The 16,697-nt window shown below is 41.5% G+C and overlaps 1 protein-coding gene across 1 annotated transcript in view; it reads left to right on the top strand.

The window, feature by feature from the left end:
• Spon1 (spondin 1, extracellular matrix protein) overlaps positions 1–16,697 on the top strand; it is a 295,302-nt gene that overhangs the window by 117,075 nt on the left and 161,530 nt on the right. The window contains exon 4 of the mRNA XM_005380330.2: positions 10,106–10,179. Within this exon, the coding sequence (XP_005380387.1) occupies positions 10,106–10,179 (74 nt within the window). The remainder of the gene's footprint in view (positions 1–10,105; positions 10,180–16,697) is intronic.

Raw genomic sequence — 16,697 nt, forward strand, 5'->3', positions numbered from 1 at the left:
CTTCCTTCATTTTGGACGTTGGGTATTTTGTCTCAGCAACGACAGAAAAATAACTAAGACAATAGTGAAAGGCAGAGCTGAGTTCAGTAGTTAGGAAGGGGATGTCTTAACCTGTTTTACATTACTAGAATGAAATGGCTGAGTCTGGATAGTATATAGAGGAAAAAGGTTTACTTAGCTCCCAGCTGTGGAAGTTCAAGGGCATGACATTGATGAGAGCCCTGTAGCTGTGTCACATGACAGATGGCATCATAGCAGGAATGTGTACAACTGGAAGAGACCATTTGGTAGGACAAGAAGCCAGAGCAAGATTGGGATCCCAGAGAACTCACTTAACCCTACACAGGGTGGTGTCCCCAGTGACTCGTGCTAGGCTCTACTTCTTAATGATTCCACCACCTCTTATCACCACATTGGGAACCATGCTTTGGACGTACGAACCTTTGGGGGACAAATCACCACCAAACCATACAGGAGGATTGTATAATCTGAAAACCATACAGGAGGATTGTATAATCTGAAAGGTGACTTGTACTCCACTGTCCAGGACTATGGACAAGCATTTTTAGCCAAGCATCTGGACTAATCTACAAGTGTGAGGAGCCTTGTTAGAGAGGATCTACTCTGAGTAAGACCCTATGCTGAGGTGGAACAGAGTAGACAGGCCCTTGAACTTCCACAACTGGGAGCTAAATAAACCTTTCCCCTGTATATACTACCCAGACTCAGGCATTTCATTCTAGTAATGTAAAATGGGTTAAGACACCTGCTTCCCAACTACTGAACTCAGCTCTGTCTTTCACTATGATCAGAAAATTTAGACATGGTGCCATTGCTGCCTGATAATCGGTGAAAGGAAGTGACAATGTGCTAGCAGTGACAGTTGACCCCAAGGCAGAGCGCAGGTAAATTGGAGGAGTTGGCAAAAAGAAAAGATGGTTGAGAGGTGACTGCAGTGACTGCACAGGAAGGCCCTCATTTAATCTGCCCTTTCCTTTGGGTGCTGGTGGAGAGGTTGGTACTAACAGGCAGAAGAATAATGACTTCTAATTTGGAGCAGCGGTTCCATAGAACCTCTCTCCAATGCAATGCACATGCTTAGAATTTTGCCTTCAGCTCCATACAGTTTTTTCAGAGGTTCAAGGATGAATCCCTTTCATAGACCATAGATTTCTAGCTGAGAACTGTAATCAGTGCCCCACAACTCAGCCCACCCCAGAGAGAGGAGCATCTCCCAGACTCAGTTCTGCTACTCTCCAGGATACTCCCATGTGCACAGTAGGACACTCGGGTAGCAAGAAGGCTGTCTAAGAAATGGGAAGAATGGCAGGTGACCTTCCTTTGTTGCCTGCATTGCTTTCTGTTCATCTCAGGGGACAGAGCTCTGGCTGCCTGCCCCAACTTACAGGAACCCACAGAAGAGGGAAGCAGCTGAGGCCAAAGCACAGTGGGACAAACCACAGAGAGTAATGGCTCATGTGTAAAAGCCAGCCAGAAGGAGCAGCCTTTCCTCTTCCTTGAAGATAGGGGCGATTATGCAGCCCTGCTGCAGCACTGAGGCACACCCCAGCGACCTAGAAGCAAGGCTTTGGTTTCCATTTCTTGTTTTCCAGCTGAGACAGATTCTACTTGTGATCAGAGCTCAGTCTAGAAAGAAAGTAGTTGAAGGACTGGGTGCATGGGATAAAAATCTAACCTGAGAGAGGAATAAAAGCCTATCGCACCATTTCCCATTTCTACTATTGTTGTTTCAGACCTAAGGTGGTACTTAAACTTTGGAGAGTCAGGAACCCTTCTGAGTAGCTGATGAAAGCTGTGAATTTTGACACAGGAAAATGCACTTGGGCACCTCACATTGAATTTCATCATCCTAAAAGCTGTCAGCAGACCCCGGATTAAGGACTCATGTTCTGTAAACCTTGGTCAGGTCCTCTTTTAGGTCCCAGGAATGTAGTGATGAGTAAGACCCGGTCCCTGGGCCCTGGGGGCTTATGCTCTGCTGAGGTTTCTAGATGTGAAGAAGGAGGAGGACAAAGCCAGGCAGGCCACCGACCAACAGGTTAACTGTGTGTGGCATTACTGAGCCCAGCTCTGCAGCATAAAGACAGGGAACCTGTCAGTTGTCCTTGACTAATAAGACCCCACATACCAATAATCATATTGTAAAAGGCTGAATCGTGAGGTAAGGCTGATTGAAAAAGAAAAGTCATTTTTCAGAACATCAAACCCCTTATGTGTGTATTCTTAAGAAAAGATGATGCTTTGGCCTAATGATGTAAGTGGGATATTGCCTTCACCCTTGGCTCAAGGGCTAGACATATTTCTCTTTCCAAGGTTAAGAGACGCTATGGCTGTTTATGCACAAGAGAGGAAAATAGCCATAAGGGCCATAAGGAAAATAGCCATAGCGCTTTAAAGGCCAAAAGATGCTAAAAAAAAAAAAAAAAAAGAAAGAAAAGAAATAGATAGTTTGGTTTAAAACAATTACAGAAAATGAGAAATGGTTCTGTTTACTATCCAAAATTGCCTAACTGTTAGAGCTTCCACAACTGGGGCTTCATCCTGCATTTTATTTATTTTGTTTCATGTGAGTTTAAGGGTTTTTATCAGCAGCTGACAAATTTACAGGCAGTGATCTAGCGGGTGCACCCTGAGGATTTCTTCTACTTCCTCAGTCTTAGCTTAGAGGCTGTGAAGGCTGCCTCCAGAGAAAAAGAGAGAATATTTCCCTTGTCTGCGTTCTGTCAAACTCCCACCCGGCCCCTCCTTCCCTTTACAGTCACATCTGTGTTCAGACTGCAACATGGACGTGAAGGCCTGGCCTGGCAAGGGGCAATAGGAACCTTCAGGTCCTGAATCCAAGGCCCTTTTTTCTAAGGCTTCATCCACAGCAGCCCTCTACCAAACTCTCTGGATCAAGGCATCTGTGCTCCTCTCTTCCACCAAAGACCTCCAGTGGCTCCTGATCAGCCTCAGGGCCTGATACACGGGGCTAGACAGAACCTGGCTCCTCGTTCCCTTTTGAACAGCCCTCTTTTGTGCTCCCAAATTGCTTTATTCAATGCCTTTCGCAATCAATTAGGGATGCTTTTGAAGCAGTGCTCATCAGAAAGCTTGGCTAATGATGGCTTCGCCCAGTAGAGATTTATTTTTCTCATAACAAAAAGGCCAGAGGTAGGTGACTGCTGGTACTGTTTCGGTAGCTAGATGGTATCAGGGCTACTTTCTCTGTGATTTTTCTTGGCCTTTTCCTCACAGTGGCAAAGTGGCTGTCTGGCTTCATGCATGGCAATCAAGGCTGGAAGAAAAAAGGAAAGGGAAAGATGGTCATGAATTTCTTCTATCTGGAAAATAAAATTTCCTCAGAAGGTCTTCTCTCTATTCTGAAACCTTCCCTTCTTTTACAGAGGTCACATATAGGTCCCGAATCCCTTTCCCCTACCCACAGGGAGAATTTGGGAAAGCAGGAATGGGCTGGTGTCAGTGGCTTGCCTGGCATTACCCCACGTGAAATGACAGTTCCTCAAGCACAAAGATAGAAGGAATGGCTATTGGTGGACCCTGGGACTTGCTAGGCAGACTTCTGATTCATCAGATTACACATCTCTCTCCTGCAGGGTGTTCACTATTTGGTATCACATGCACCAAATCTTACTCATCTTTGTACCTTTAAGCCCTCCTAATCCAGCTTTGTGGCACCTACCTACTGTTAAACAAATTCATGAGTAAAGGAACATCTGGTTATAATACCTCTACCTCTCACATCACCATTAATTATTTTAAAACACAATTCAATTTTATTCTTTTACATCTCATTTGTCATACCAAAATCAATTCCTTGTTAGCTTTCCATTGGATTTGGTGTGGGATAAATTTTGAAACGCTGGAGGAATAGTATTGATGAGACATATGATAAAGATGAGGTCTGAAATTGGACAATAATGAAAGAAAATGGAAACTTGTTATCCCAAGCTCATCCTAAGAGTCTAAGAGGAAATAAAATGAGTGCTAAAACTGATTTTCCTGTAGTTTTTATTAAAATTGGAACCAGAGCTCATTCAATGATACATATCTGGAGCTGCAGAAACTGACTGTGTGAGGTTGGGAATAGGTTGTGGCCATGCTGAGAAGCTGACCCCTAAGCCATATTCTTGTCATTACTTAAGCTTCATGTGCTGTGCAGTACTGTGGGGAGCTAACATCCCTGAGTCAGGTGGAAACATCTGCTCAGAGCAGGAGGAATTGCTTCAAGGGCCACAAGAGGTGGACCTCGAGGTCAGCCTATTTGATGTGCATACCAGCTCCTGTGCTTTCCTCTGCTCCTCCACTATGGTACTCATAGTTGAGTTCCAATTTCTTTTTTCTCTTTCTCTCCTTTCTCCACTGGAGTAGAGACTCTTTGCTGGAAGGCACCATTTCTTATTCATCTTTGGATTTTCAACTGCCAACGAAGTACCTGGCACAATATAAGTGCTCAGTAATTGTTCTATGACTGAGTGATAACTAGTCAGGAATAATCTCATGACAGCTACCCATTGCTTCTTTGCAATCATGGTAGATAATAGATGAGTATACTTATAGATTTAGTCTCTGAATTTGCAGCTTTGTGACCCCAAGCAGAGATTGGGATCTTCCTCTTGGGTAATTGTAAGTTCTTGCTGCCCTGTAGATTGAGCCCTGCAGGTATACTTGCACTCTTTTTCTCCCATATGTGCATTATGAGGGACTTCCAGGATCCTTGTGATCTCCAGGCTATAGCTTGCTTTCCTGAGATCCTCCTAGGGTCCTTTCCTGGGATTTTCTTAACACACTCTCTCATGGTAAGAGTCTCTCTTGGTTAAGAGTCTGCATTGTGGCATTCACACTGGTCAGGTTAGCATGCGCATCCTTGTGACATAAACTAATGCAGATGGTCTCTGTACTTCAGAGTGTCACCATCACTAGGTCCTCAGCGTTTGACTCCTGGGTCCTCCCACAGTTATTCTTTCATTGGTGGAAAGGGATAAATGTTGCTGGCTATAAACTGGGCCACCTTTATGGAAACATACTTTAGATCATAGAGAGATCCTTTTAAGTATTCTAAGAAATGTGTAGTAATAGGGAATTTACTGGAACTGGGAAGCAAACTGGCAAAAATAGCCTGGAGACCACAAACCAAGCTTCATTTGGGCTATTAATTATGTCTGTCTGAAGCAGTTGCCCAAGGTAGCCCCCTCAAGGTAGCCTCCACAAGTGAAGGAGACAGCCCTGACATCAATCACAATAATAGCTGCTGTTTGTCAAGCATTTCTCATGCACCAGGAACTTCATTCAGGGCTGACAATTGAATAAGAGCAGTGGTAATAACTGCTAGGTACTGAATAGTTACTGAGTACGACCCACTCCAGTGGGACCTCCCATGAATTATCTCTGCATGGAGGTGAACCAACCACTGAGGAGCCAATTAACATAATAATTTAAGCAGTTTCATGACCTGATCTCCCTCCCGCAAGCACATCAGTTTCAAAGATTCCCTCCCTCATCCCTTTTCAAAACTCAACAGCACACTCATAACTGAGCATAACTAAATTCACCCAATCAGGCAAATTCCCCAATGAAAGGAGCAGCAAGGGAATAAACCCTTTAGACAGAAAGGGGTCAAGTACCTCAAAGATTGGGGATGATGTGTTGCACATGTTCACTTTAGGTTTAAAGGAGACCATTTGAAAAGATTAGTGAGTTAATTAGAACCTCGGTATTCCAAAGTTTGAGACACTAACATACCGGGGAATTTAACTGGGATTTCCGTAACACACTCTGTCATGACAAGAAAGCGTCCACTACACAAATGCTATGCAGCAGGCCTGCCAAATTGCAACGGAGAAGGGGAGAGAATTTGTCATTTTTGAGTTGCTAAGGGAATTCTTACAGCTTTCTCATCTTGTAAAACTATTATTTTTCTGAGCTATAATATGATTTATAAGCCTCTGTTGAGCTTCAGACTTTTGATGAACTAAACTCAAAGTAAAATGAATTCTCTCAGCATATAAAATTCTCCCAGGAGTTGACCAAATGAGGAATAAAGAGAAGCATCTTCTAGAACTAAGTGTACTAAAATCTTGGTCTCTGTTGGCATCCCTGTGGGTGAGAGTGGGTCTTCCTCAGTATTCTAGGCTCAGCCGGACTCCTTCTCCCTCATACTTTCCGTGGGTGACACCACCCACCCCAAATGCTTCAACTATCACCTGGGCCCGGTGAGACCCACATCCATACTCACAGAATGTACTGCACTCAAAGAAATAAGCCAGGTTTGGTTCCTGGTCTTAAGTAGGTTATGGTCTAGCACAGGAGACAGAAAACAATGGGTAAGTATTGTATAGGTTAATGAGTGCTATGCTTGGAGAAGCCTAACAGGCTCTGAGGAAGGACATGCAGTCAAGGAATCTACCCTAGGAAGACACATCTTCATTGCATGAAGTGTGTGTCCAGGTGTGCATGTGTGTTGGCGAGCCATGAGGTGTGGCAAAGAAGTCTGATCACTAGAAACCCCAGCTCTGATGGAGATGGTATGGAGCGTGGCCTAGAATGACATCTCCAAAGGGACTGGGCAGAAATGAGGCTAGATCATGGCACCCAAATGAGAACAAGGTTTGTGTCCTTCCTTGATCCCCACAGGGTTTGAAACCCCAAAAGCATGATGCAGAGGGGGCAACCCCAGCCTTTGCATAGGACACGTCAAGAGATCATGAGTCAGACTCTGGGGAGACCCACTGTGGTCTCTGTTCTCCAAAGAGATGTTGAAATGGACCCAAGGAAAATCAATTGGGGTAAAGAAATTTTACTTTATATATATAATCATCTTAATCTTTCCAACCACTCTGAGTTTAAAATAGAGCATGGACTTCAGAGGTAGACAGCAAGAACTTCAAAAGCTAGGCGAGCTGCTGAGATTCCCTTGATCTCCATCATCCTAGCTTGTAAAATAAGGGTGAAATAGCTCAGAATCTCATATGAAGAGCACTTTAATACTTTTTCCAAGCCTTACCTAGGCTGGTGTGAAGTTACTTGTAGTTTTACTTATCTTCTTAATGTGAACAACCTAAAAATTACCACAAAATACTGCTTTGCTTGATTGGAGGTGTATTAGTGATATATGTGCCGTCTTAACTATCTGACAGCTGAAAAGTTCGAATTTAAAAAAGTATCCAGCCTAAGCATTTTGGATGAATTTGAGCGCTCTGTTACATGTGCCCACTCACACTTTTGCTTGCACTCACACTCTCTGTCTGTCTCTCTCTGTATATGTGTGTACACACATACATACATGCATACACACATGGCATACAGCATAAAATACTTCAGTGCAAATCGATGCATAATAAAGGCTCAGAAATGATGATTATAAAAAGAGGGAGTGGGCCTCCTTAGGTTTTATCTTAGATTTTTATAAAAACTCAAGTGGGAAAGAAGTTGAGATATTTCATAGAAAATATATGTTTTTTATCTTTTGTCCCCCAAATTTTTACAGTTGACTTTTTTCGCGTTAGGTACAATTGCTTATAATGACCATACCTTTAAGTTCTAGATTTTTGTCCTTATCCTCCCATTCTTAGTAATAGAGCAAAAATGTAGAGCATTCGTCAGATTCAGCAAAGGTTGGCTAGGGTGATTCTGGGAAAGAAAATAGCCAGGTCCTCACCTGGTGGAGGAAAGAAGTCATTAGAGGAGGAGGATGAACACCAGAAGTCTAGAGCCCAGAGCACTTGCCATGACACAGCAACAAATGAAGAGGGTGTTTCGGGAAGATGAGTTGAAAGAACACCTTGGGCGCCATGTTTAGATGTTATCCTGTACACCAGTGGCTTTCAACCCTTTTTACCAAAAGAACATATTGAAACAAAATTTGATTTGCAAGGGACCTCTCTACACTGCAGTCGTACACCAACTCCTTTTGATTCTGCGATTCAAGTGCTGTTTTGAAAGAGCAAATCTGATGCTTTCAGTGCTCAGGGGATGGTTTCCCAAATAACTCACTAAACTTGGAGTAGAATACTGTCTTCTGGTAGCCCTGGGGGCTGTGTCCCTGCCTACTGTCCTAGCTTATCTCAGGTTACCTCCTTGATCTGCACTTCTATGTCCTCCAATGAGTCTGTGTCCCTCTCAGCCACAAGGATTTCATAAAGGATGCTGTCTCCCCTGCTTCTTTTCCTGCCCACTTGCCTAGTCAGCTCCACACTCTTCCAAGTCTTGCCTCAGCCATCTTTTCTCAGAGGAGTCTTTCCAGACCCCCCTGCTGTGTTCTCCTGCACTCCGTCCCTATCCCCACAGTAGCACTTCATCATGGTTGCCTTAAATCATTACTTGTGGGTTTGATGTCCCCCCCTACTGTGCTGTAAACTTTGAGAACGGGAAGAGTGGACCCATCTGTCCTCCTCATGACAATGTCCCCGGAACTTTCTGCAGCGCCAGCTACTGAACAGACCCCCAGCAATGATTATTGAAAATATACCAGTAAATACAACAGGAAGACAAGGGTGGGGGCTGCTATGGCTGAAATATGGATGGAGCCGTGGATTAAGTGTGGGGCCTGTGATTCTTCCCCCAGGCTTCTCCTTGCACTCCATGGGGTCCCCCAGTTTGGACATCTTGAAAAGCACAGTTGGAGATGGTGGGTACTCTAACAAAAGGCTTTGTTCTTTGGCTTCTGGGTAGGATTGAGTGTTACAGCCTTGGCCTGAGGAAGCTTTCCCACTTAAGTGGTCAACAGAATGGATAAATGATCAAAGCAGCATTGTGTAGACAGGAAGCATATTTCATTCAGTTATTTCAACATCTTGTCTCTCTTGGGTGGAGAAAGACTGTAAAAGACATCTGTAGGCTTCTCTGAATTATAATCTCTTTTTGCAAGGCTGGATGTAGAGTAGACGTTTCCTTGGAAAATCGTTTTGGCCTTGGCCCAGACCATCAGGAAAATTGCCTCTGTTCTCCACAGATCCTGCACACACAGCCTCATTCCTGGGTCTGTGCTTGTCTGACTCAGGGCAGATCCTATGACTCCAGTACTTATTCAGTGTGGTCAGCTGTAATGGAGTCAAGGGATGCCTTTATCTGTTAAATAGGGCAAATCGAAGTGAAAATTACCTTCTGATTGAGTAGCTTTGCTGAAGAAAATCAATAGAAATGGCCCAAGATTTATTGGCACCATCTCAATTTTAAATGTTGTAGACTTTCAAATTACTGGAACACTGGGTTTCAGGATTCAATCTCGCCAAGGCCAGCTGAAATAAACAACAGAGTGAGTTAAAGGAGAAACAGCACGTCTGTGCATTCCCATATAAAAAAGAGAATATGAGCTGACCAAAAGTAAGTCATTTTTTTACCTCAAAATGTGCTTCCCAAATTCTAAGAGCCTATGTTTGACGTATTTGAGAGAGAGAGAGTTATCACAGCTAAAGTCGTCTTTGTTCAAAATGTAGGAGACAGTTTTGTCTAGACTTTCAGGAAAGATATAGAATGACATTTTCAGAACAAATCAAAATATATTTTTAAATTCCCTTTTTTCCCTTCAGCAAGAAGATTTGACATGCTTCTATAATTTGAATTTGGTTGATCTATAAATGGTCTCAGTAGTTTAATACGAAGAGTAGAATAAAATGAACCATTGAGAAAAGGCATAGGAAATGCTGTTCATTCACTTTCTTACTTTGAAAGTAACATTATCAACAAATTTAGGAGCCAGGCATGATGATGCATGCCTGTCATTCTAGCACTCAGGAGGCTGAGGCAGGAGGATTGGATCACAGGGAGTTCAAGGCCAGCCTGGGCTACATACTGAGTTCAAGGCCAGCCTGTACTGTAGAGCAAGACCCTGTCTCAAAATAAACAATGATAGAACACAACAACTTAGGAACTAGTATTAAGGTGATTCCTAGGCACATACTAAGCTCTTAATATACATTTTCATAAAGTTCTCACTGTTACACTGTGCCATTTTCTGATGAGTACAGAAAGCTGGGTCCACTCACCCAGAGCCACACAACATAAATGGTGCAGCAAGGATCGTATCGCGCCTGACGGACCCTCACACCTGCCCGCCTCACCTCTGTGTTCTCATCTTTCCCCGCAGAGCCAGCATCGTACAGAAGCGCATTATTTATTTTCAAGATGAGGGCTCTCTGACAAAGAAACTTTGTGAACAAGGTAAGACTTTGGGTGGAGTGGGGCAGATGATTGGAAGAGGGCTTATTGAGTTTGAGCCTCTTGCTGCGGGAATGAAGGCATTCCACTTCCTCACATAGCTCCAGGTCTTAATGTGGCTGTGTGCTGTGGATAATTGGATCTGCCTTAAGCTCTAATTACTCAGCCTGATTCCCTGGGTAGGATATAATGTACCTTATATTGGTGTCTTCTTATTTTTGTGAAACAGTGATTATTCCAAAGAGGTTCCTTGGAATAATTCACAGGACTTAATTAAGGAATGCACAATTGTGTACCTTTAAAAACAGTCTATGATTCTCTGGAAAAATCTCCTGCAGAAACGTGTGTGGCATCTGGATGACACGGGAAATTTTCTTCAGGAAAGGCCAAGACAGATGTTAAGGGGATGTCTTCTATGGGATGTTAAGGGGACAGTGGCCTTTAAGGGATGTTAAGGGGACAGTGGCCTTGGGATTATACCATGTTCCAGGATTTGGTTAGATTTGCAAACTCCTTGACCCCGTCTCCTTGGGTTGCAGGCTTTGTAACAAAGCTCGTGAAGACCCAAGTAGATTGAGGAGATTACAGCTAGAGCCTAGATTCAGAACAGGCCTGGGTCTGAATCTGTCTTTGCCCCAGCAAGCCATGGGACTTAATATATGCAAAATAGTGCGCTGCCTCCTTGGCACATAGTAAATGCTGTCTATATACGTGTCAGCTGTTGCTATCTATATCCAAAAGCTTGTTCATTAATCTACTTTAATAAAAGAAAAAGACCTTAAGAATCTGAAGGTCTTTAGAAATCATTAGATAACTAAATAAAAATAGAAAATGTTCTATAATTACGCAGCTTAACTGTCTCATTTCTATTCATTTTTGCAGTTTTATTTGCATTTAAAGCAATTCATCTTTTGAGAAGAAATAATCCTCCAAATGGCAAATCATAAACTACTAAGAAAAGTTGATAAAAGTCTTCTGGGAAAATAATAACAAAAACTAATAATTTTTGAGTCCTTGCTATATGCCAGGCACTATTCTAAGTACTTCATATGCATTAATTATGTAATCTGCACAATAATCCTTTATAGTAAAGATTATTATATCATCCCTATTTATAAATGAGGAGCCTAAGACAGTGGTTTGGTTTGGATTTGCTTTGCATTGCTTTGCATTGCTTTGCTTTGCTTTGCTTTGCTTTGCTTTGCTTTGCTTTGTTTTGCTTTGCTTTGCTTTGTTTTTTTGGTGCTGGGAATTGAACCAGGGGCCTTTGCACTGAGATATCCCCTAGCTTTTTTTTTTTTTTCATTTTCAGGCAGGATTTCATTAAGTTACTAAATTTCCCAGGCTGGGCTCCAACTTGTGATTCTCCTGCCTCAAGCTTGCAGAGTGCTGGGATTGCAGGAATCTGCCATCACACCCCATCACACCAGTAGTTTAAAATAGCTCTCCCAGCATCATCAGCCCATATTAAAGGGCCCGATTTGACCCTTGAAGTCAGCGCCTTGAACCACTCACCGACCTTTTAGCAAAGGCACTGTCTCCTAGACTCTACTATTTCAGTTTCTTGCATAATTTTTTTTCATTTTAACTTATTGTATGCACTTTAAGGTGAAAGTTAAAACAGACAAACCACAGAAACTTTCAATGTAGTCCTACCAGTTTTAAAAAGCACTGAATGATCATTTGCACACAATCATCATCTTCAATTTTACATCTTGTTACACAAAGGTACTAGTAACATACACAGTTCTAATTCCTTACAAACCTGTTTGTCAAGCAACAAGATAACAATGAATCATAACATAGCTCAGAATGTTTCATTTAGGAAACCTCCTCAAACCGGGCTTGGTGGCGCATGCCTGTAATCCCAGCACTTGGGAGGCTGAGGCAGGCGGATCGTTGTGAATTCGAGACCAACTTGGGCTACAAAGTGAGGTCAAGGCCAGCCTGAACTGCATATGGAGACCCTGTCTCAAAAAGACAAAAAAAAAAAAAAAAAAGAAACTTCATCAGCAGTATAGCAACTGGTAAATGGTTATGCATAGAACTGACTTGGAGGGTAATGTTAACCATTCCTCACAAAACATGTAGCACATGTACACTAACAAATGGAAAATGTAACTCTAATTAACATAAGATGAAACATAACTCTTTATGCTTTAAATTTAAAACTCTGAGACACTTTCAAAGCAGGTACTTTAATTCTAGATGCCATAATTGAACACTATACTATTAATCACCTGAGAGTCTATAAACATGGAGGGTTGCACATTGGCTTTTAAAAGTCAACTTCAAGGCTGGGCTGAATCCCAGATATCTTCAGGAAGCCCAGTGAGTCACAGCAGCACCTCTCTGACCGGAGTGCAAGGCAGGCAGAACCTGGGCACCCTCAGGGGCCCCGGTGGCTACTCGCCACACCCATAGTATGTCTGCCGGGGCTGGGTCAAAGGTCAGACACCTTTAGGAGCCCCACTGAGCCACTCTGGTGCCTCCCCCATTAGGGTGTGAGGCAGGTGGATCCCTGGACAACTTCTGGGGCCTCGGTGGTCACTGCCAGAACAACTCACACCTAATCCCCGGAGCTCAGCTGAAACCTGGACGGAATCAGACGTTTCAGGGAGCCCACCCTCACCCCTCCCCTTCCAGTGTGGGAAGCAGGCTCTGTCCTGGGCAATATCTGAAGCCTCGGTGAACACGACCTGCATCCCCCTCTACTCTTGTGGAAGTTGGGCCAAACTCCAGACAGTCTCAGGAACTCCAGCGAGCCTCCCCCACCCTTCCTACAGATGCCTGGGAGCCAACTGAATGCAAGAAAGTTCGGGAGCACCTGGGACCCCACCTTGCCACCACTCACCAGCACAGGAGCTGCACTGAACACTGTGGATCTTCAGACTCTCTCCCTGCCACTCACGCACAATCCGGAAACTGAGGCTGCACTCCAGGGAGCCTCTGGATCTTCAAAAATGACAAAACAAAGGCCCAAAATGCAATCCCAGACCTCCACACCACCCAAAACAAGTCCAGGAGACATCAACATAGAAGAGCCTGGAAGTCATACATCTGAAATTTCTGAAATGATAGCAGCTGAAGTAAAGAAATAACTCCATCAGGCCATAGAAGACATCAGATCAGAAATAATGTCTCAGGTGAAAAAAGCAATGACAACAATAATGAAAGAAATGTTCAGTATATCCAAAGATGACATTGACAAGAAAATAAAAGAGCATAAACAACTCATGGAAATCTTCAGGGAACAATATAGAAAAAAACTAGAATGTATGAAACAGATGCAAACAGATATTCAGGAAATTAAAAATTCCACTGAAAGCTTGCAAAACCAAATGAATGAAGCTGAAGATATACTTTCAAACCTTCAAGACAGCATTACTGCTAATGAACGAGAAAGGAGGGATCTCTAAAAAAAAAAAATGAGGAACCAGGAAATAATAATTCAACAACTGTAAGATGAAGCAAAGAAAAACAATTAATAGGCAGATTAATAGGTATTAATGAAACAGCAGGTGTCAACACAAATGACATAAAAAGACTATTTGCAGAAATAATAGCAGAAAATTTCCCAGGCATGAAAAAAGAATTGGACATCCGGATAAGTGAAGCATATCATAACCAGTTAATCATAACCAAAATAAATCTACACCCAGAATATAGTGATAAAGATCCCAGAAACTCAACAGAAGCTCAGAATATTAAAAGCTATTAGAAAAATGCAACAGATCATCTATAAAGGAAAGCCTATTAGAATCACAGCAGACTTCTCAACCCAAACCATCAAGGCAAGAAGAGCTTGGAGTGAAGCATTTCAGGTACTGAAAGAAAACAATTTCCAATCCAGACTGATGTACCTTGCAAAACTGTCTTTCCAATTTAATGGAGAAATAAAATATTTTCATGACAAAGAACAACTGAAGAAATTCATGAGCACCAAACCAATCCTACAAAGAGTACCAAAAGATATTCTAGACAGAGGTAAAACGACTGCAACTTCAAGAACAACAGAAAGGAACCACCAATCAGAGCAAGCAATTAAACAGAGGAAAAAAAGAGGATCCAACAGCAGGAAAATAACATGACAAAGATAAGCCAACACATATCAGTTATAACCATCAATGTAAATGGTCTCAATGCACCAACCAAAATAAGCAGACTATCAGAGTGGATTAGGAAACAAACTCCAACTATATGCAGTATACAAGGAACACATTTAACTCAAAAGAAAATTCATAGAATGAAAATAAAAAGTGGAAAACAATACTGCATGCAACAGGAACCAAGAAAAAGGCAGGTGCAGCTATTCTGTTTGCAGACAATGTGAACTTCAAACCAAGAACAATCAAAAGAGATAAAGAAGGTCACTACATACTTATGAAGGGGAAGCTTCAAGAGAAAGAGATAACAATTGTAAACATCTATTCACCAAATATAGGAGCACCCACCTATATAAGACAAATTTTAACAGACATCAAAAATGAAATAAGTAGCAGCACAATCATAACAGGGGACTTTAACACACCATTGTCACAAAGAGATAGATCAACTAGACAAAAAATTGGGAAAGAAATAACAGAACTTAACCAAACTTGTGAACATATGGACTTAGTAGACCTTTGCAGAGTGTTTCACCCAACAGCATCAGAATACACATTCTTCTCAGCTGCACATGGGACGTTCTCTAAAATAGACCATATACTAGTACGTAGAACATGTTTAAGTAAATGCAAAGGAATTGAAATTATCCCATGTATACTATCAGACCATAGTGCAATGAAATTGGAAATTAATGATAAAAGAAAACACAGAAACTCCATAAAGAGTTGGAAATTAGGGGCTAGGGATATAGCTCAGTGGCACAAGCGCCTGTCAGGCAGGCACAACGTCCTGAGTTTGATTCCTGGTACAAAAAAAGAACAGTTGGAAATTAAATAACATCCTCCTGAACAACCAATGGGTCACAGATGAAATCAAAGTTGAGATTAAACACTATTTACAATCAAATGAAAACATACATATAACCTACAGGAACCTGTGGGATGCAATGAAAGCAGTCCTCAGAGGGACATTTATAGCGGTGAACTACCACCTCAGGAAAACAGAACAAGCACAAATGAACAATCTTATGCTGCACCTCAAGTTCCTAGAAAAAGAAGAGCACATCAAACCCAGAGCCCAAAGAAGGTAGGAAATTATAAAGCTCAAAGTAGAAATTAACAGAATGGATACTAAAAAAAAAATACAAAGAATTAATGAATCAAAGAATTGGTTCTTTGAAAGAATAAATAAAATGGATAAATCCCTAGCCAAACTTATCAAAAAAAGGAAAGAAAAAAACTGAAATACACGCAATAAGGAATGAAAGTGGTGAAATCACTACAGATCCTGAAGAAATTCAGTAGATCATCAGTACCTACTTTGAAAATCTTTACTCTCATAGGATGGAAAACACAGAGGAAATGAACAGATTTTTAGATACATATGAATTACCAAAGCTGAATGAACATGATATAAAAATCCTGAATAACTCAATATCAGCCAGTAAAATTGAGAATGCAATTAAAAACTTGCCAATGAAGAAAAGCCCAGGTCCTGGAGGATTCATAGCTGAATTTTACAAGGGAAGAGTTAAAACCAATTCTTCTCAAACTCTTTAATGAAATTGAAAGGGAGGGAGTTCTCCCCAACTCATTCCTGGAGGCAAGTATTATCCTGATACCAAAAGAGAAAGACCCAACCAAAAAAGAGAACTACAGGCCAATCTCCCTAATGAATATAGAGGCAAAAATTCTCAATAAAATACTAGCAAACAGAATACAACAAATCATCAAGAAAATTATACATCACAACCAATTGGGATTCCTACCAAGAATGCAGGGATGGTTGCATATATGCAAATCAGTTAATGTAATACACCATGTCAATAGAGCCAAGGACAAAAATTACATGATCATCTCCATTGATGCAGAAAAAGCCTTCAATAAAGTCCAACACTCATTCATGATGAAAACCGTACAGAAAATAGGAATGGATGACCTTTACCTCAAACTAATCAAAGCCAACAGCTAACATCATACTAAACCAACAGCTAACCAACATAAACCAACAGCTAACATCATACTAAATAGTCAAAAATTGAAAGCTTTCGCTTTAAAATCAGGAACAAGACAAGGATTTCCATATAACCATTCCTATTCAATATAGTTCTGGAAATATTAGCTAGAGCAATTAGACACGAGAGAAAAATAAAAAGAAGAAGTGAAATTATCATTTTTCACAGATGACATGATACTCCACATAGAAGACCCCAAAAACTCCACCAAAAGGCTCATGGATTTAATAATGAAATTCAGTACCATAGCTGGATACAAAGTTAACACTCAAAAATTGATAGCATTCCTATACACAAGTAACAAATAGACTGAGAGAAATTAGGGAAACTGCACTAAAAAGATGAAATACTTAGGAATCAATCTAACAGAAGAAGTAAATGATCTATACAGTGAAAATTA

The sequence above is a fragment of the Chinchilla lanigera genome, unplaced genomic scaffold (genome assembly GCF_000276665.1).
Source record: "Chinchilla lanigera isolate Chin_1 unplaced genomic scaffold, ChiLan1.0 scaffold00013, whole genome shotgun sequence".
Lineage (NCBI taxonomy): Eukaryota > Metazoa > Chordata > Mammalia > Rodentia > Chinchillidae > Chinchilla > Chinchilla lanigera.